Source organism: Parasteatoda tepidariorum, chromosome 11, assembly GCF_982258835.1.
Source record: "Parasteatoda tepidariorum strain Cologne lab strain chromosome 11, Ptep-v5.0, whole genome shotgun sequence".
NCBI lineage: Eukaryota > Metazoa > Arthropoda > Arachnida > Araneae > Theridiidae > Parasteatoda > Parasteatoda tepidariorum.
The window spans coordinates 21405865-21427639 of NC_141765.1; the positions used below are offsets into that span (position 1 = coordinate 21405865).

Here is a 21775-nt window from a genome sequence, read left to right on the forward strand (position 1 = left end):
TTTAAAAGAATTCAGATTTCTGACTCCCAAAATATAGAGGGTAGCCACAATCTGGGGTCCCAATACTTTGGTCAGGAAACCGATCCAAAGCTTCGACCTCTGAATATTAATTTTACTTTTTGCGAATTTTGACATATTTCGAGATATTTCTAAGCAAATGGAAAATTTTTTGCACACAATTATAAATTCGTTTTTCCAAAGATTTCAATGTAAAAATATATTTTAGTAAATATTTATAATTTTTCATTCTTTTATTTTAATAATAGTCAAACAATTTTGAATTTTAATATATAAAATTTTTTACTCATTTTAAAGTATGTATTTCTACGTGGCAAAATACGATATTTGGACAAAATTGGCTGAATAGTTCCTGAGAAATCAAATTTTAAAAGTTTTACTTCTTTAAAAGAGATCTCAGAAACTAATTTAAGTCGCTTAAAAAAATCTTGAGATATGGTGAAATAAGCAAAAAGTAAAATTAACATTAAGGGGTCGAAACTTCGGATCGCTCTCCGAACCAAACTATGGGCACCATATTTCCCAGATTGCTGCTACTCTTTGTTTTGAGGGTCAGAAATCTGAATCCATGGATAAAAGGTATCTTTACTTAGAAAGAGTATGTTTTTGTGTTTGATTTTGTAACTGAAATCCAAAATCCATGGAAAAAAGGTATCTTTATTTAGAAAGAGTATGTTTTTGTGTCTGATTCTGTAACTTAAAATATCATATGCACTAATTAATTAGTAACTTCAAGGTCACCTCCTCGAGTTTCAGTACTAGAACATGAAGATCCAATTATTAGATCAAGAGCTATTTAGGTTGTTACCTTTTTTTGACACACTGTACAGTAACAAAATCAGTTTCAAAGGTCCAAACATCAATGTGGACAAAATTTAATTAAAATGGGCCTTCATACTTCATTTTTTCTTCACTTGTTGGGAGCTTCATGAAAAATAGCATTCTGATTTTTTTACAATTTCATGTTTGACAATATTAAAAATTCGAAACTACCAAATTTTTTGTATTAAAAAGGGATCTTTATTTCTTTGAATAGAAAAAGGGGAAAGTTTTGTTCAGGACGGGAAAAAGTGTAATTTTTGGTCGAAAGTAATTTGAAAATTGAGAATAATTATCATGTAATAAATAACTTTATTTCTCTGAACTCGATGCTCAAAATTTTATTTAAGATTTTCTTCAGTTGACTAAAAAAATACCTTCTTTTTCAATTTAAACTCATACAAAGACATTTTTTAAAAGGGAGCAACATTAACACTAATAACTATAGAATCATTCTAATTTTGACAATCCTTACACATCATTCTTACACATAGCACAAATTTTCTGCTTTCATTCTATGGACTTTTGCAAATGGGTTTTATCAAGGGAATTAACTTGCCCTGGCTGAAGCAACACACCTTTGCTGCTCAAAAGCAGAGAAAGTGAAATTTCATTATCTTGCAATAACAGGCAAGGCTAGCTTTCTCTGTAGGTAAGTGTTTCTTTAAGTGTGGAGCACGTCTAATAAAGAGAGAGAGTTTAAGGTTTCTTTAAAAAGGGGGTTGAGAAAATATTGATAGAAACATTGCCAGAAAATGAAAAAATATTTTTTTATCTGATTTTTGTTTTATGATATGTAAAAAAATCTTACTTCCGTTCCCCGACATTTTTAATAAATTTTTTTTTCATCTTGCTTTTGATCACAAACATTTTCAAAAGACGAGACACAGAGAAGTCTATGTCTGTAATGAAATACTTGTATTTATAAAGTCCATTATTATTTAAATTAGTGTTCACGTTCGTTATCATCTAAATTCAAAAAGAATGGTGTGTGCTTTATAAGCAGTTAGTAAAAACACATCCTGACATAAAAAGGAATGGAAAAAAAAACTAGAATATCTCTGATACAAAAACAGGGATAAATTTAAAGATTACTTTAGTTTCAATACTTCAATACTCTGTATAACGATAAATTTCACCATAAAATAAAATTCTAAAGCTTGATCTAAACTTCATATAGATATCAAATATGAGCTAAAATTAAAAACCTTTATAGTCTTTAAAGAAATGTAATGCCAACTGCACAACTTTTGCAACCCCTATTCTAGCAGATATAAATTACTTACCATGTTTTGTTAATGTATCTATTGTAGGACCAATCACCGGAGTAATGCTAATATTCAAATGTGAAAGATTATGTTCTTTCCCATCTAAAAGCCAGGGTGGAAGTGGCTCAACGGGTTTATTTACAGACACCTAAAATTTAGAAAACATTAAATCACATTTTTCTGAATCAATATATAATATTCCAATTATAATAATATATATAATATTCCAATATATAATAATCAATATATAATATTACAATATTGAATCAATATATAATATTCCACTATTATTGATTATTTATGAAAATTATCTGTTATTATTGATTATTTATTAAAATGATTAATTATTATTGATTATTTAATCCTACTTACAGTTTAATATTTGAAACATGGTTTCTGATACTACCAGAATTTTTTTTGCTCATATAGGAATCTATTGCACTAGAAGTATGCCCTAATTTTTTTCGAAATTGAATTTATCAAGCATTAAGTATTACACAATAACAAACAATAGCATGTAATATTTTTAAGCATTTCTATTTTATATAAAATGACTGTCTCTGCAATTTACTTTTTTATATGTAACAGGTCAATCTACTAAAACAATATGATTAATGAAAAGTTATATTTATTTATTTATAAACAACAAATAAAATAAAAAATATTACTAGGGTTAGTAAGGTTTTGAACATAATAATGAAATCTGTGGACAAAACCTGTACTATCTAAACCCTTTTTCCTAACCCGAGTTGGGAAAAAACCAGTTTGATTCCAAAGAAAAAAAATCCTTTTTTTTTACTTATTTAAAACAAAAGTTTAAATAATATTTTACGCATTAAATTAAAAGTAATTAAAACATGAAAAATATTTCCCAACATGTTTTTCAATTGTTAATTAATATGTTTAATCAACTATCAAGAAATATCTCCCTTCGTACAATAAGCATGCTAACATGATAAAAAAGAGTAACCAAAGACTTGAAATATGCATATTCATCAATTTGCAACTTCACCTAACTTAGAAATAAAAATTTAATATCTAAATATTTTAATAATAAAGCAGGTAAAAGTGTGAGTTTCCCTTTGCTTGTCAATATATATTTTCTTACATATAATATTTCCTTGCATAAGTTAATTTATATATATATATATATATATATATGCAGCACTGCAATGATGCAGAAACATTTAAAAATTACTAATTAAAGTTCATTAAAAGTTACACTAATTCTAAAGCAATTAAATGCAAAATGTAAAAGATTTTAATAGCAAAACTTACTGTTTTTCATTTGGTCAAATTTAAACTAAAAGTTATTACACAAATAGAAAATTGTGTTATCAAAAATAATTTTTTTTCTTAAAAAAAAATACCCTGAATCCCATTGGTATAAACCAGCCAATTGTGACTCAAACAGTTATAAATTTTATTTTATTTCTTGGATCAATTATAAAAGATTGCAAAAGAATTTCAGTCAGAAAAAATATAGGTATTATTTTAATTTAATTTTTTTAAAAACTCAAAAGAACTTTTTATTTATAAATTTAATAATAAAAGCTTCAAAATATTAAATATTACTCTTTAATGTCAATAATGATAATCGTAATAACAATTTAATGCAATTATTCTTTTGAAGAATGAAAAAATGAAGTACTAGAAAAAATTTTCTAATTATTCAGGATAAAAAGAAGAATAGCACAACCACACATGTATTTTATAAACTAAATTTAAAGTAACTCTTCTCTGGACTGCTTTTCCGCAATACTAAGAAAGAAGATATATTTTGGCCTTCTTATTGGAGACACTCTGCCTTGCTTAGGATGGAAGTTATAGTTAATGAATAATAATTGATGAGTTCAAAAACAAAAGAATGGTGAAAACTATATGCCTTGAAATGTGAAATACTTGTAAAAAAAGTTTTTTATAATACGTTAATTAATAATTTTTGCTCTAAATTGAAAGTAACTAAACCATTAGAAAGTATTTTACATTTACCTATTGATTAATATTTGTAATAAAGAATTCAAAAGTAGTCACTTTTGTACCATACACATGTGAACATAATTAAAAACTATAATAACTCAATATTTTAAATATACTTATTGAAATAATGAAATAATTAAAATTGATAGAATGAAAATAAATTTTAAAAAAAGACAAATAAGCTGCATAAATATAAACATATAAAATAGTATATGTATGTTTTGATACTTATGGTTCAAAAAATAAAGAATAATTGGCAATATTCTTGTTAGCCTATTGCAGTCTTAAATAAATAAATAAATAATATAATTTAAATAATAATTATTATAAAATAACGAAATAATTTATTTAAAAAAAAAAAAAACATTTTAAACAAACTCTGACTATTTTTCTTAAACCATTAAAAAAAAATTCATATTATTAGTATACACACAAATAATTAAGGTCAGATGCTTTTTTGGACAAATATTCATTATTTTTTTCATGATTCTAATTTTTAAAATATATGTTCGCATAATGTTTATTTGATATGCATAAAATATATGTTTTTAAAATATAACTTAATAATTCACAACAAATAACTAAACTTTGGGTGTTCATTGATGAAATTAATTCCACTTCATACTTAGATGAGCTTTGAATTCTAATCCACTTAAAAACGCCTGTCTATTAAGATTTTTAAAAAATTATATTTAATCTTATGTCTTGATTTACCACTAGTATTATATAGTATATTTCAGGTCAGTCACTTGAAACAAAAGATTAAAATTCAGAATGTAAAAATTTAATCATTACATTGAAATTTATTTAAAATTAGTACATTTTATTTTTCACTGCGCTTTGTTTTGATTTAAAGTATTTAACCTTAAATATTAAAATAAGAACCCTGTATGAAAATAGAAAACCACAACTATATACAAAGAAAAATCAAGTCTGTATTGTTTTGAACACATTACAATAACAAAACAGTAAAACCATCAATTCATAGCACAAATTTAAAGAATTTACCATCAAATTGTTATTTGTAGAATGAGATTGTGTAACAGGAATCACAGCACTGGCACCATTACTTGACACAGAATTCTAAAATAAATATTTCATTGAAAACATTATAATGAACACATTAAAAAAATTCTAAAAGTATATAAAACGTATTAAACATAGTTAGCATCATCCTTCAAAATCAATAATTATGCATTCTTGATAGATCACACAAATTTGAAAATGTTTCTAGCAATTACACTTTTGAAGAAAAGTGGAAACTATACAGAAATCAGCAAAAACAATTAAATGTCTTTTTAATTATAAAAAAGAAAAAAATCAAAAACCTCACAATGTATTTAATAAATAAATATAACTTATTTTTGCTATGAAAATTCTAATTTTTAACCACCATGCTAAAGTTACTGTAATCACATTATTCATCAATAAATTTAATTATTATTAATAAATTTTATGTTGTTAGATATTAGTTAAATTGTAGCTGATATTAAGAAAACCTATCTAATGTTCAATCAGGTAGAACAAATAGGTATTGAACAGCTCAAATAATTTTCCTTTTTCCACTTATTCACAGCAAATATTTAAATTACTGCAGTTAATTAATATAATTTTGTTATTAAATAGAAAATATACAATTGTACAGTTGAACCTGTTTATCTCGAACCTCTTTATTTCACAAACTTCTATATCTCAAAATTTCTAAAATTCTCTACATTTACAATCTAAATTCAATGTATTTTCAGTGTTTGTCTCAAATTTTTTTTTCTTTCAAAACCTCTGTTTCTCGAATTTCTAATAATAGAGTACAAATGCCCAAACAACATAACTTTCTTTATCAGCGGAACTGTGGATCTGTTCTGGAAAGTGTGTGTCAACAATGGATAAAAAACATTCCTGCTCTAGTGAAAGGATACGAACTAAAGAATATTTTCAATGCAGATAAAGCAGAACTATTTTATCAATGCTTGCTTGACAAAACAGCCATGTTTAAGGATGAAGAGTGCAGAGGCAGAAAACAAAGCAAAGTTCATTTGGCATTACTCTTAGCTGCCAACAAAGATGAATTAGAGAGTCTTCCTCCTCTCATGATAGGACGTTCGGTTGCTTTGCTAAAGTTAAATCTTTCTCTTTCAAGTACAAAGCCAACAGGAAAGCTCAGATGACAAGTGAAATATTTGGCAATTGGCTCAATTCCTTAGACAAATCTATGCAAGTGAAAAAGAGAAGAATTATTCTTTTCATAGACAACTGCACTGCACATAACAATCTGCCTAACTTGAAAAATATGTTTTCCTGCAAACACCACCTCAAAATTTCAACCAATGGATCAAGGCATAATTAGGAGTTTTAAAGTAAATTATAGAAAACAGTTGGTATGCAAAATTGTAGATGCCATAGATGAAAAAAGTTCTTGTCCAAATATAAATGTGTTGGATGCTATCAGAATGACTGATTATGCCTGGAGAAATGTGTCTCTGAAAACTATCCAAAATGGTTTTAAAAAGGCTGGTTTTAAGAACAGCTGTGAAGATGATGAAAAAGAGGTTGAAGGCATTAGTAAAGATGAAGAAACTGTTGACACTGGAAATGCAGTGCTAGATTTCCGTGAATGAAATGCAATAAAATCAGGATTTAATGTTGAGATTCATTTTGAAGATTTTTTACAAGTGGACAACTGCCTGGCGGAACATTGATAAATGCGGAAATCATAGATAGTGTCAAAGGAATATCAGATAAAGAGGAAGAAGCTGAAGATCATATTAATGAACCAAAAGAGGCAGAAAAAGCTAGAACTCTTACAAACTTCTCTTGAATCATTGGAAAATATTGGCTATAAGGGATTCGCTGCTTTCTCTAACCTTAAAAGAATTTTCGAAGTAAAGAAGGTAAGACGTCAAAAATCTTTGAAAGATTTATTATCTTTGAAAGATTATTAGAATTATTATTGATTATTTAAAAGATTCAGTGTTAAAGGCATGTAAAAAAATTTTTTATGTAAATAGATGTATGTGGTGTTATTAATTTACAGAAATGCCTATATTTTTCTACTAAAAACAATGAAAGCACTTTTAATAATTTATTAATTAAATTTTATTTTTTAAAGTACCTGTATAACTCAAAACCTTTTTAGCTCAAATTTTTTGACTTTCCCGTGAGATTCGAGATAAAAAGGTCCAACTGCATGAAAGAATCAAGTAATATCATTTTCCTTGCTTCTACCTCTATGAAGCCAATAAAATAATAATTGCACAATACTTTAATAGCAAAATTAGATATTAAAATAAATAAATGCTAAATGAAGCACCTAGTACCCTTATAATTGATTTAGAATTACAAATTATAAAGCAATTATAAGGAAATTGAAATTTCCATTTATAAGTGAACTTTTATTACTTACAAGATTAAGTTTAAATCAAATTATTGTTCTCTTATAAAAAAATTTTCATATCAAATTAGATGGGAAATATTAATCATAATTATTTGAAAATGACCAAGAATATTCCTTAATCCTAAGTTACCTCATTGGACCTGAGTTCCTTTTTTTAAGGACAGTTCAAAAATAATTATAATTTTCTAATACTAATATTTTTATAATATTGATATAATAATATTTTTAGGTAATAATTATTTTATTTAAAAACATCTTATTATTTCAACTGTAAGAATATGTTTTTTCCGATACCGTTTTTTCTTTCTTTTTTTGACATTTTGTATGGTATTTCAAATTTTTTGCCTTTTTAAAATGACAGAAAAAATGCTCAAACAGAATTTGTTTCAGAAATTCCTCCTGCTGATTTTCGATCATTCATTAATATTTAAAATATCACTCAGAAATTGTAACTTGGGCATTGTTAGGTAAACTGAAAGAACTAAAAAAAAAATAAACAAATAAATAAAATAAATTTTTGGACATCATTCAGCATTTTTCCTGTAAATACATCATTCATACATACAATTACACATAATGAAGTATTTCATCACAGGGTTCAAAATTATTTTTTATTGATTGAGTTTATAAAGTTAAAAAGAAATTTTAAACAAGAAACATTTAAGTCATTAAAAAATACATTAAATACATAAAAATCAGAAAGAGTACAGAAATTAATTGTATTATTAATGTAATTATTAATATAATTATTTTTTTATCAAATGGGTCTGCTTGATGCACTGTAATACAAACAGAAAAAGAATGCAAGATAATAAAGAATATATTAATTTTGTAAAAGCAGAAATAGAAGAAGTAAATCTTGGATGATTACAGTACAAGAAAAGAACAAAAATTTTAAAAAAATTTAAACAATTAAAAACAATTAAACAAACAATTAAAAAAAATTTTTTTTTTTTAAAAATGGCGGGAAAATTCTCGAATTTCGTTCCGGTTTTTTGGTTTTCTGATTTCCGGATAACGGGTTCTGCACTGTATATGCTTTTGTGTTTTAAAAGATATTATAAATCAAGTGACCAACTTTTCATATTGATAATAAAAAGAGTAATGTTAAATGAAAACCAAAACAATATTAAAACTGAATTAAGAGATAAAGTTAACTCAAAATCTGATTTGAATAATTTAAAATTTTTTTGAAGAAAATCAGTTTGTGTAATTTAACATGTTAGTGACAATATAGCATATATAAAATGTAAATCTTACGTTTTTTTTAATAAATTTAACTTTTCCAAACAATAACAAAAACATAAAATATAACAGAGCTGTAACGGAGAGTTGTTTGAACAACTTAAAATAATATTATGATGACATAAGACAATAAGTTAAAAACTTTCCCTTTGAAAAAAAATTGAGCTCAAAGAACACAGAAATTTCAAATATACTTTAAAGGCCTTAGAGCATTACAGTAAGTTGTAAGCAGAAACTGTATCATAAAGTAGAATTACTTTGAGACACTTTCGTTTATTAATTTTTAAATTGTAAGTAAAGCTCTAAATGCTTTTCAAATTCTATCATAACTCTTTTTTTAAAATCGTAAGTAAAACTTAATTTTAAATGTTAAGTAAAATGTAAAAAAAATGTTTTCTCTATCACAAAATCATCACTTTAGGTGTGGTGACTTTGGGATAGCTAATTTATTGCCTTAAAAGCAAATAAAACATTATTCTAGCACATAGTAAACTTTTTGATATTGAACTTATAGATAAAAAATTTTTTAAATATCTATAGAAATTTTCAAAACCTAATTATTGTCACAGTTTCTAGGAAAAAATATTTAAAAAAAGATATGGAATAAAAGTATTAAATTTTTAAGAGTTACAGGTAATAATATTATAATTAATTCTGTTATTATTAATTTTATTAATACTATGAATTCTAATATTATCATTAATTATATTACTATAATTTATAATTTAACCTTAAAAACCATCGAACAAATTAACAGAAACTTCGTTTTGAAGTTGGATATTTTTTAAAATTTGATTTCTCATTTAATTATAAATAAAATATGTTCATTGTAATAAGAATCTGAAAATTAACTTAGTTTATTGATAATAATACCTTAAATATGTACTTCAGATAAGATTTGGCAAGGTTCCTCACAGAGAGCAACAGAAATACAATGAGATCTTAACTCTTATATATCAATGTGAATAAGTTATCACAAAAATTAAATTTGTTTTATAACTTATACTTTCAAAAAATTCTTGAACAATTACTATATTTTTTTCTATTGTTAAAAGCCAATCAACTCTAAAAAATGTGAGTGTCCCAAAATCACCTCACTTTTCACTAAGTAATATATTTTATGGTACAGAACAAATCCTATAAAAATAACAATTATGAAAAATTATCAAAGAATAAAAAGGAAACTTAAATATAACAAAAATGTAATTACCACATCAATAAACTTATTCTGAAAACATAATTTTTAAAAATACCTGAACAGTTTCTCCAACCAATTTTTTTCTCTGCTCTTCGACATCTCTTATGGACTGAATATCCTGAAAAAAGTACAAAAAATAGCCTTAACTTTTTACTAAAACAAGAAAAAACAGCTACTGTCATACAAGAATATTTGAATTAACTTTGAACAAAATACATAAATCACCACACTAAACACCTGCGTTAAACATGAGCATCAAGTTTCATTTTCTCTAATTTAATGTTAAATCAAATAAGAGAATTCAAAAATTATGAAACAATAAAGTTCTGATATGCAAGTAACTGAAAAAAGTAAAAAGAAAAATCTACCTTCATGTTGAGCAGATCTAGTTTTTTTAGATATGTATCTCTTGCCTCAGGAATTCTTTCTAAGAATCTAAAAATTAAAATTATTATCAGCCGAATCAAAAATATGATAGAAAGTTTTAATAATAAAAAGGAGGAGCAGGTTTAAATTACAACAGAATAATTTATTAACATATTTTTCAAAGCTAAGCTGGCTTACTTCTCATTTTTAAATCTTACAAAAGGTTTGACGAAAAAATATGCAATGGGACAAAGCAGACACATAAATAGCTTCAACAATTAAAAAAGAGAACCAAACCTGAAAGCTGTAATTAAAACTATACGTGTTGCTGAACACATATTAAAAATTAGGACAGTTAAAAAAATTTATCTTCAGACTCTAAGAACGTAATGAAATTTCAAATTCTTTAAAATTATATTGAACACATGATGCAATAACAATAAAGAAAACACTCAAATAGCAAGTTATTTGATGTGACACAGCATTGATAACATGCCCTAAGATTTTAACAAGTTTGTGCACAGGTTTTTACCTCCATAGGTAGATACTCAATTATACAACTTAAATTTGGATTTTGGCTCCCAATGTTGTTAAAAAACAAAAATGTAAAAATCTATTATTGGATATGAAAAAACTTTTAACTGAGCATGCGCAACCAATCATTCTTGTACCACTACATGGATTTTTTTCATAAAAAAGTAACACCAGATTTTATCCTCTGGTATTGGGTTTAAAATAGAAAACATAATCAAATCACCAGTGCAAGTGCATGCGAAGACATGTTTGATAGTAACTGAGTAAATGATGCAAAATCTCCACACAATTGCATTTATGCTTTTTAGATACCCCATACACATTTCATAAATTGAAATCAGAGTGAAATATGCAATAAAAAGCATAACAAATCTGCACCCATGGATCTAAATTCATAACATGTTCTTTGCTAGTTGAATAGTTGTATTAAAGCTTTGCTAGTTGAATAGTTACTAACCTTATAAGATACCCTACTTACTTACAAAATATTAAACTATTCATTTACATATTTTTCATGAACTCTTAATGGTTTAACGGCTCTATACTAAACATCTACTCCTGTAACTCCTATCAACCAAAAAAATTTCTATAACGTTAGCTTTTCTTTTTCAGTATAAAAAGCTAATAATGATTCAACATAAAGCAATGTAAGCATCTCTATCCCCATGTGACACTTTCTGCGCAGTCAAAGTGCGTGTTTGAACTTTGCATTACTGTACACTGTGCAGGAAACAAAATGCAAAATGGTGAGAAAAACAAATAGAGAGTATTAAGAAATTTCCTTAACAAAATAATACTCTAAACTACGACAGAAAAAACTAACCTTGAAAACTTGCCTCCAACTCATGTAATCAATCACAATTAAGACACACACTCAGAGTTATGATGACATTTCCTTTCAGTTACCTCCCTTACCAGCACTTAATTTTACAAAGGAGAGGAATATGAAAAAGTTGGTTTCTCCTTCTCAGAAGTGAATAATGAATAATAATAGAAAAAAGCAGACTTTGGATATTTAAAAGAGAAAAAAAGCATAGTCAAAGAAATGTACGAAAAGCGGAAAATCTTGGATCAGCAGAAGATTTTCACATCTATTATAAACTGAAATCATTTTATTAAATATTGTTTTAAATTTTTAAGGTATTGTAAAGGTAATGTTTATTGTTTTAAGGTAATATTAAGACATTATTTTTACATTTTCTTTCAAAAACTTAATACCCCCATTTTACTATTGAAAATTCAAGTTTTAATTGCAAAATGAAGAATGGAATGGAAAAAAACAAGCAGCACTATATTAAAATATACATTTCAAACTTCAAAAAGATAAATGATAAATCAATTTTTTAAGTTTGAAATTTTGATATTTGGGTTTAATTTCATTGAAATTACCCACGGGTGACATTTCACCATGGAAGAAAGTGATTAGAAATGGCTGTTGCAAATCATCAAATGCTGGACTTAGATAACTAAAATTTAAGTTGCGATATTTCTTTACACAAATGTTTAAACCCTATGAATATTTCATCATTTTACTAACAATTATCAATTTAAATCAAACATGAGTGATTCCCAAAACACATAGGACCTTCCTGCACCCCCTCCACCTTCAAAAAATATGGAATCCCATATAGCATCTCTTTAATGCAAGAACAATAAAGGATAATGAACAATAATAATTTAGAACATAGAATATAAAAAGAAAAACAAAAACAGTGTGAGCTTGCTTTTTACAAAATAAAATATTCAAGAATTATTTTCATAAATAAAACACAAATAAAAGCTTTATGTAAAAAATTAGGAATATTGCTTAACAATAACATTCAAATATAATCAATTGTTTTACTTTTACAAACTAAACTAATTAGGAAAAATGCTGAGTTTTCCAAACCTTACTTGAAAAGTTAGCCCCAAGTTTAAACAATGAAAATAAGTAATTAAAACATAAAAATAATTGTGTTTTATTACATTAATAAATTGAATGTATTGCTATATTAATAAGCATACTTATTCAGTTCAACTTCTGTCTTAATAAATAGTTCAAACTTTTCTTTCCTTTCATGATATTTCAAATACTTCTTTACTGCAATTAAATGATCAGAGCTAAAATATAAAAAAACTAATTAATAAAAAACTTATAGAGCAAATTTAAGAGAAAGTTATAAAAACAGAGCTTGAAAAAGACAAAACAGATTGTTCTTTTCAAATCAAATACAAGTCCAGTTTAATATCATTTTTTAATAAAATATTAAGTATAAAATTTTAAAGATAAACAAAGAATGACCAAAATATCGAGAAAATTTTTTTTGTTCATAATGAAACTTCAAACTATTTCAAATGGACTGAAAAAAAATCATCACTCTATCTACATTTTTAAAAAAGTTATGAATGATTTTAGATTGGCCTAAAACAAAACTTTGATCAGCAGACAGCTCTTCAGTTGGTTTTGCATCAGCTGTTTCTATCCAACCAAATAAATTATAAATATAACTTAGAAGCCAAGTCTCATTTTATTTCAAATTCTGTAATAATTTTTAATTGCTTAATATGTAAATAATTTAAATTTTTCAGGAATAATTGAAGTGTTCTGAAATTTTAAAAAATTGTATATTTAAATACATTTTTATTCTTTCAAATCTTTTTTATGCTTTTTACATATATAACTGTATAAATTTGTTTTGTATAATGTATAAAACATATTTTGGCTGGTTATAATTACTTTTTCAACAAAAACAAAACTTAAAAAGTGCTTTTTTTCTCATAGATGATAATTTTGTGTTTACATCGTAATTAAATCCCTATGGAGTTTTTTTCTACTTAAGATAAGATAAAGCTTTGAAGTAAACTTTTTTATCTTAAGTATAATACACTAATTTAAACTGTGCATGGAATAAGCATTTTATGAGGTATTACAATTTTTACAGCATGTTATATATATACCAAACAGGAATTTTCAACCTTTTTTTCCTACTTTTGTATAAAATAATCTATAAAAAATGTTCTAATTGATATATGTTCAGTTTTGTATGCGATCAGCGCCCTCTGTGTAAACAACAAGAACTAGTGAGTATATTAACAACCTCGAAAGAGGCAAGTGTGTGAGTTCAGTGTGTGAAGCAAATAAAATAACAGTCCACTGCGCCAATATGTGTTTTGAGTCCTGTGTTTTTAAACGAAATAACAAAATGAATGCCCAAAATTGTTAAGATGAATATTGTAAGCACTAAGGAAAAAAAATTTAAACCATGTTAAAATAAAAAATTTTTAGGAATTTAAAAATTTTGAATTCTTTCAATTTTTTTTTTAAATTTAAAAAAATTTAACAGTTTAACTATATATTAAGGATAAATTATTGATTATAAGTTAAAGAGCATGTAAAGCATCCACAAAATGAATGATTACACCTTTATTTTAAAATGTTCCAAGGGTACTGTGACCCCTTAACAAATTTATATCTTTTAGAACATAATCTAGACTTTTTACAGTAAGATAAGCAAACAGAAGAAATGATTATAAAAATGATGACCCATTGATGACCAATGATCCTAAAAAAATTTCAACCAAGCTGAACAATAATGAATTAAAAAATATAACACAATAAAAAAAATCAGTTTTTTTTTAAATAATGTGTGATAAATCTTAAAACTATAGTTACAGACACCAATCAGTGATATAAAAATAACAAAAAGTTCATATACTATGTGAAATAACAAACACTGAGACATCACCAATGCATCACAATGTGATAAACACTGTAAGATATAATTTATTGAAGTAAAAAAGAAAGAACTGTATCATTTCTTTTAATATTCAAAAAATAGTAAAGCTATAATTATAAAACCTGGCTCAAAATATCGAAGTTTTACATCCAACTTGGAAAGACTAATACTCAATAGGAATTAGATTACTTTTCATTACTTCAAATAAAAGATAATAAATGTTCAGTAAAACAATTAGCTATAAAGATTTTCTTTTTAAATTATCAAATTTTGTACAATTTCTAGTGATAATTATAAATTTTTGAAAGAAGTTCATTTTCACAACTTTTTCATGCTAAGTATAAAGTATTTATAAGCAGAAAAAATGCGAGTTAGTCTATTACTTTGATACTATCTTGATGAAAATATATTTATCAAATTTCAAGAGTGTAAGGGAAATACACAGCTTAGATCTGGGTGAAACATTAATTTATATCGAGAATTTAAAGCTGAGTAAGAGCCTGACTAGGTGATCAATTATGATGGGATCCTGCTTTATTCTACATTGTTTGTGTAGTTCACTTTAACTACTCCTGTGGTGCAAATGAAACAGATTTTATAACATATGATTGCAATAATGCTAAAGCATAAAAAAATTGCAAATATTACTGTATTTACAACTAAAAAGACTAGAAAATGTTTGAAGAAATCATATCACATAATTATATTAAAAAAGCATTATAAATTTGCTTGTTTTTTCTTCTTCTTTTTTATATAATAGGAAAAAACACCTTTGATAAAGTCATCCAGTTAAATATCTATATCAAACACAAGACACTTTTCGCAATGAGAAAATACATATAACTTCTCCTTATGATTATAGACTTTCAAATTATGTCTATTCTATATTATGTCTATATTATAAAGGACTGGATTTTTCAGTTTGAGAGTAAATATAGCATTACCTTGATGGAATAGAAGAGGGGAATCTTTGTGTTGCTCATAAAAACGGAAGCTTTTTACAATGCTCATTATAAAGAGTGGTGATTGAAGAGGGTATTATGCATGGAATTGCATTAATGGCAAATACAGACAGAAACATGAGCTTTTTATGTCTGTGTTAAGTTAGAGATAAGAAATAAGTACTATTTCGTAACCTATACTTTCAAATAATATAAACTTATTATTTGAAACCTTAATGCACATCTTAAAATTTTTGAGCTTTTTTTTAACTAACATTAATTAATTTGCAGAAAGTTTCTGCACTAATTACAAGAATAAGATATGATAACTTTATTATACAATTAATATTCACTGAATTTTTTTTTAAAAAAAGAAAAAAAATGGAAGAAAACTAAATTTTAATTCTTACTTTGATTTTTATTACGTTTAACTCGATGAAAAACAGTAACCTTCAATTGCGCACTAAATATAATTTCCTTGGTTTGTCCTGGTCATAAATAGAAATGGATATTTTTATAAATAAAGAGAAAAAACTTCTTCAGAACTAAAATAATTTCAATGCATTAATATCTGGTTTGCTTGGTTTTTGATTATTTATATTTAACAACAAAAGATAATTCAAAAACAGAAATAACAATCAGTAATATTTGTTGTCATTTCCTATCTATCTAAATAATTAAAAAAAAATCTACTTAATTTGATACTCAGATTGAATGATAAATTATTTGCTTAATGTGCCCTCTTTTAAATTAACAAGATATTTCTTTATTTTATCTCATAGCATATCAATGAGTCAATTTTTTTTTAAACCATTACTAAAATCAACTAAAGTTTTCAGTCTACCTTGCTAGATGAGTCATGTAACCAAATGATTCAATCATAAGTCCATCACTAATTTTGTGTCTCGCTACTGATTTATCACAGAAGTAGCAATATAATGATTCTTTTTTCTTTTTCCATTCTTCATCATGGACTATAATAGAATTTTGCCTGAGTGCCTTTATCTGGAATATAAATAATCAAATGTTTATTTTATTAAAAACAAATGCAGTAAAATTCAAAATGTTTTACATTGAATTATCATTTTCATAGCACTTTTAACAGGCAACAAAGTAACAAATACAATGGATGTTTCCCAAAACCAGTGGAGCACATTCTGATTTGCTTTAATTTTTGACCTGTAAACATTTATTTAACAACTGACTTATTGAGCAATCCAGTTAATATTTTCTGGCAATATATTTACATGACATCATAATTCTTAATGTGGTAAAAATTCTCCTTTTTAAACATCTGAAATAATTCTGTAAGAAAAAACAAATTTTTCAAATAAAAAAAATGCCATCTTTACAGCAATCAATGATGCAATCAATGATCTTCCTCTGAATATTTTATAATATTCAGAAGTAAAATTCTAGATACATGTTCTAATGATATTCAAATCTATATATTAATAGGCTAGCAATATTTTGTCTCGCTAAAAACTCCCAAACTACGCAACAGAATTAAACAAATAAGGTGTCGTTTTAAAGGTATTGTTATGTAGATGTGCAATAAGGTCTTAAATTATGAAAATTTCCTTTAATTAATTAATAAAATTAATAATTTAGTTTCAACCAATGAGAATTCAGCAAATCATTTTTCGGGTGGTTCGCATAAGCATTGTTTCCGTAAGCATCGTTTGATTTAAAGCATTTCTGAATTAATAGATTGATAAACAAAAATAAGAGTGGATAAAAAAAAACGGAACTGAATTTCTTAAAAAAAGAATTCAATATCTTTAGTTCCTTTGATAAATTTTTAGTTTCATGATAAATTCTTTGCTTCGTTACAATAGAATGGCAATGGCATCATGCGAATATTCAAACCAAAACAAACTTTCTACAAACAGTTATTTTGATTTGAGATTTAAAACGATATCTTAGTTATTTAGTTCTATTTTTATTTATTTAGTGCCTGCTGCCTAAATAAAATGCCTGCTATCAGGCATCGAAATATCTCTGGCAGACATCAGAGAAATGAATGGCGGAATTCTAAACGGGAAAGCATTTCTTATTGAGATATATTCTCTGCTACAGCTCCAAATTTCTCAGCTACATGAAGAAAAGATAATCAAATTGTGAAGGGGGCAGAGAAGTGTATAAATTTCATTAAGTAATTGATTTCAATATCTGGCATTTTTATTTTAAAATTTAAATTTGTTAAAATGTTTTTATAAGATTGCGAAGCAATATGCAATGGAACTGCGAAGCAGTTCTGGGGGTTGGCGAGCGTTGCGAGCAGGGGGCGGAGCCCCCTAGTACTTATTATTTAGTTAGGATAAGTATAGCATCAAGGCTAGACAGGAAAACAATAAATAATATTGAGAACAATGTGTCTATTGAAATTAATATGCTTGAAGTCATAAGACTGATTTCCAGTGCTTAGAATAATAGCATAAGTGATATAACAATAAAAAATTCTTTAAAAAAATGTCGATTTTTTTAAAGAAATCAATAATAGAGAGAGAGTCTGCCTGTGTAAGCGAACAAATTAAAATCAAAATTTGAAAAGAGTTATTGCACTGTGTTGATACTCAAACTTTTCAGAGTATTTCTAAAAACATCCAATGTTTAAAGTCCTATTTCAGAATGCCACATCAATAAACTAATGCAAGTTATACATACAATTAGAATAAGTATTTAATTTTTATTTGTTGAATTAAAGTCTGCATTATAAACTAACTAGGGAACAAGATAATAGAAATCAAAGCACCAGCAGAAATGGGATATTTCTGTATCGGTACCAGTTAACACCAATTACAATCTCCAAAGCACCAAAGAGATTTTAAACATGCAAAATTTAACAAAAAATAATAAATGTGCAGAAATTTGCCTAGATATGACTAGGAGTTAAATCCTTTGAGTTAGTCTCCCACTGTGATGTTTATTCTTTTCTGCCAGTGCTCAGAGGTCACCTAATTTTGGAGTTTATTTTGTTACCTCAAGTATCAATGCAAAAATGAAATCTTCCCAACGGAAATAATAAATCAGGCTACATTCTGGGCGAGGCGTCCATTTGCTCTTTGTATAAAGAAATCCGCCCCATATGCCATACAAATCTGAATAAAGGGGCGAAACGGCCTATCCGCGCCAATTTTTGGGAAAATCCATCAGGTTTTCTGATTGTTTTTTTTTTTTGCAGTAATAAATTTTTCTGCCATAAGTAATCGAGGATTTCTTTCCAACTACTTCCCCATGGTTTTTCAAATTCTGATATATTTATATGCATTCCATGCGTATTTTAAAATTGGGCAATCACTTCTTTGAAGCACTCGATTCCTAACAATTCCATCCTAATTTCATGCCGTTTTATGAAAATTTTTTCGATAGTTGTCATTTTTTGGCTTTGTTCACCTGAATTCTAAAATTCGTTATTTTTAATAAGATGTTGTTACGACATGAAAATTTCTAATTTGCATTATCACTATTTGATATGTTCGACTCACGACGATTCTATGGCAGTTTTATGGCGTTTGATGATGGTTTTTACGTAAGTTATTAATAATTTTTTCAGAGCCTTTTCATGGTTTTTCAAATACTGATATGTTTAATACAATGTTCGAAATTCGAATTATCACTATTTATAATTATCCGTCGTCGGATAATACTGGATTGTTTGGAAAGTTCGTGTCGATTCTATAATACTAGATAATGTATCTGGTCAGTTTGAAGTGAAAATTTGCTTTAGTTATTTATAGAAGTAGTGTTAAAAATGGTGACATGGTTGCTAAATTTAGAAAGAACTCGCTTTTTGGGCAGTCCTGATTTGGCATCTTTATACTTGCTTATTACTGTTCTTGCTGCGAACAGTGCACTATCATACATTAGTGTTGGCATATTATTCCAGCAGCGAGATTAAGTTCATTTCACAAATATCATTTAGGTTTAAATTCCGAAGTTGCTATATTGTTGACAAAGTAAGAAGTGTTTTCTGGCGACATTGAAAAGACAGGTATTCAAACAAATATTTCTTTTTTAAACACAAATAATTAATCAGGTAACAAATACACATATGCAACAAATACTACTCAAGAGAGTCTCAAAACACAATAATCATGTTGTGAGCCAAATTGCTTCAAAATGCATCGGAAAGAGTAACCAGGAAGTAAAGAGCTTGCAGTACACCCTAGTGTAGAAAACACCATCTATTCTGATAATTTTTATACGATGCTACTATGACAAGCGAGTTTTTCAGTTAAAAGAGTCACTTTTTGACATTCTCAATTTAGATTTCATCATTTATGGATCATTTTTTCAGAAATTATTACGTTTACTTATTGTGTTTTTCATTCATTTTGAAATTGTTCTTAAAATCTTGATATATTTAACAAGTTATTATTATCACACTCAGCATTTTCAAAATTCGAGAATTACACTCATTTTAAAACTAATTTATAGAATGAGTAAATTTAGAGGAATTATTTTTAATTAAAATTTCATCTTTAAAAAAGATAAGATTTTTTTAAATGATAAAATTAAAAACTTATTTATATTGGGTGTCTTAAAAGTTAAGCAAATATTTGAGAACAATGCCCTTTTTGTGTGATAGGTGCACTTTTTTAGGGCCAAATAGTGCCCTTTTCAGCTTCCAGCACCCTGCCCTTTTCTAAGGTCTAGTATGAACACTGAATAAATTGCAAGAAAAAACTATAAACATGCAAAAGAAATCCATATCTAAAATAACCACATGAAACAAAAAAATTTAATTATAAGTTCATAAACCTGCATATCTTGAGATGCAAGGGTTTTAAATCAGAGATACCCACGATGAAGCTGCCACAGACATTATGGAGGCATGCTTTTTTTTAACACATATTTATTTCCCGCAGTTATTTAATTGCAAAAAAGACTTTAGGAATATTTATGATTATTTTAAAGGATGTTTTTGGAAGTTTTGAAGGGGAATTTTTAACAGATTTTTGATGGGGGGATATTTTTTTGGTTAAATTTATTACATCCTTTATGCACTATTTTACACTCCCATAAAATAACAAATAAGAAATTTATAACAAGTGGTAAGTAGGTTATTTTTTTAAATACTCTCGGGTCCGAGAAAATTTTTTGAAAAATGTTAAACTTCAAAGGTTATTTCTTTAGCCAAATTTGCATAAAAATAACAAATATGAGATGCATATTTATTTGCAGCTGTTTGGACGGACTAGAATAGGAATTTAAAGAAAAAAATTTGGAGGGATGGGAATATTTTGCAAAATCTTTTTTACTGATTTATTTATTTACTCAGACATTTTATTACATCTGAAAATGATAATGAAAAGAAGAAAGAGATATATTTAAAAATGAAAGGGATGCAGTTTATGTATCTTACAGATTAAACTTTTCAATTTTGGTGGGTTTACAAAAAATTGAAAGGGTGAGAATTTGTGTAGAGAGGATAAACCTTCCAGTATTTCCACTGCTACTATTATACCATTACTGCACAGAAGATAACAATGCAATTTTTAGAGTGGCTACTTCTAATTTGTGAGACAAATTGTATTGTAATCTTAGTCACTTTTCTATTCCCTTCTGTAGTTTCTCTCAAGGTTTTTTTCGGGGGGTCCCGATTCCATTTTATTAAAACTTATATTATAAAATTTTACAAACAGTTAACAGCAAAGTAAATGGGAGATATGCAATATATTCAGATATAGCTAAAATATGACTATACATTAACATAAATAACATATGTAGATTTTTCCCCCATTAAAATGGTGGGAATGATCATACCTGGCCCCTGACTGGAGTTGCACAAAGAACTGATCAATAAAAATCTTTTTTAATAGTGTTGCTAATATATATATATATACATGATGAAGCCGATATATATATATATATATATATATATATATATATATATCGGCTTTATCATCTGACAGGCACTTGTTAGACGATAATAAAAACGAGACTAAAGGTATAGCATTCAAAATGAGAATACCCCCTTTCAAATCACCTGATTTCTTATAGACCGAAATCTTTCGGTCATTTTCTTCTGGTGTTCCTTGGATTTCCGGTGAGTGACCTTAAGAATGTTACTAAAGTTTCGACAAATATTGCAATTAACATAACTGTTCTGGATCTGATCAAAATCAGTGTTATGATCGCTTTCAGGATAACTAGAAATAATCTTTGGCAAATTTTCCATTGGAATTTTTCAAAGCATTTCCAAGTACTGCAAACCACATATAACTTTCACAAAGCATAAACAAAATCTCAATGTTTATATTTACCCTCCTTCTTGCTGTTGCCAAAATATTTTT

General features: G+C 26.5%; 1 protein-coding gene across 2 annotated transcripts in view; it reads right to left on the minus strand.

Moving 5' to 3' along the window:
• LOC107437113 (centrosomal AT-AC splicing factor) overlaps nt 1–21766 on the minus strand; it is a 41741-nt gene extending 19975 nt beyond the window's left edge. For both annotated transcript variants that reach the window (XR_015430426.1, XM_016049012.4), the window contains exons 1-7: nt 21469–21766; nt 16321–16481; nt 12824–12919; nt 10288–10354; nt 9975–10037; nt 5094–5168; nt 2124–2253 (exon numbers count right to left, since the gene is read on the minus strand). Coding sequence is in view for 1 of the 2 variants with exons in the window: in XM_016049012.4 (XP_015904498.1) it covers nt 2124–2253; nt 5094–5168; nt 9975–10037; nt 10288–10354; nt 12824–12919; nt 16321–16481; nt 21469–21660 (784 nt within the window). In the remaining variant the exon portion in view is untranslated. The remainder of the gene's footprint in view (nt 1–2123; nt 2254–5093; nt 5169–9974; nt 10038–10287; nt 10355–12823; nt 12920–16320; nt 16482–21468) is intronic.
• Nucleotides 21767–21775: the final 9 nt, after the last annotated feature.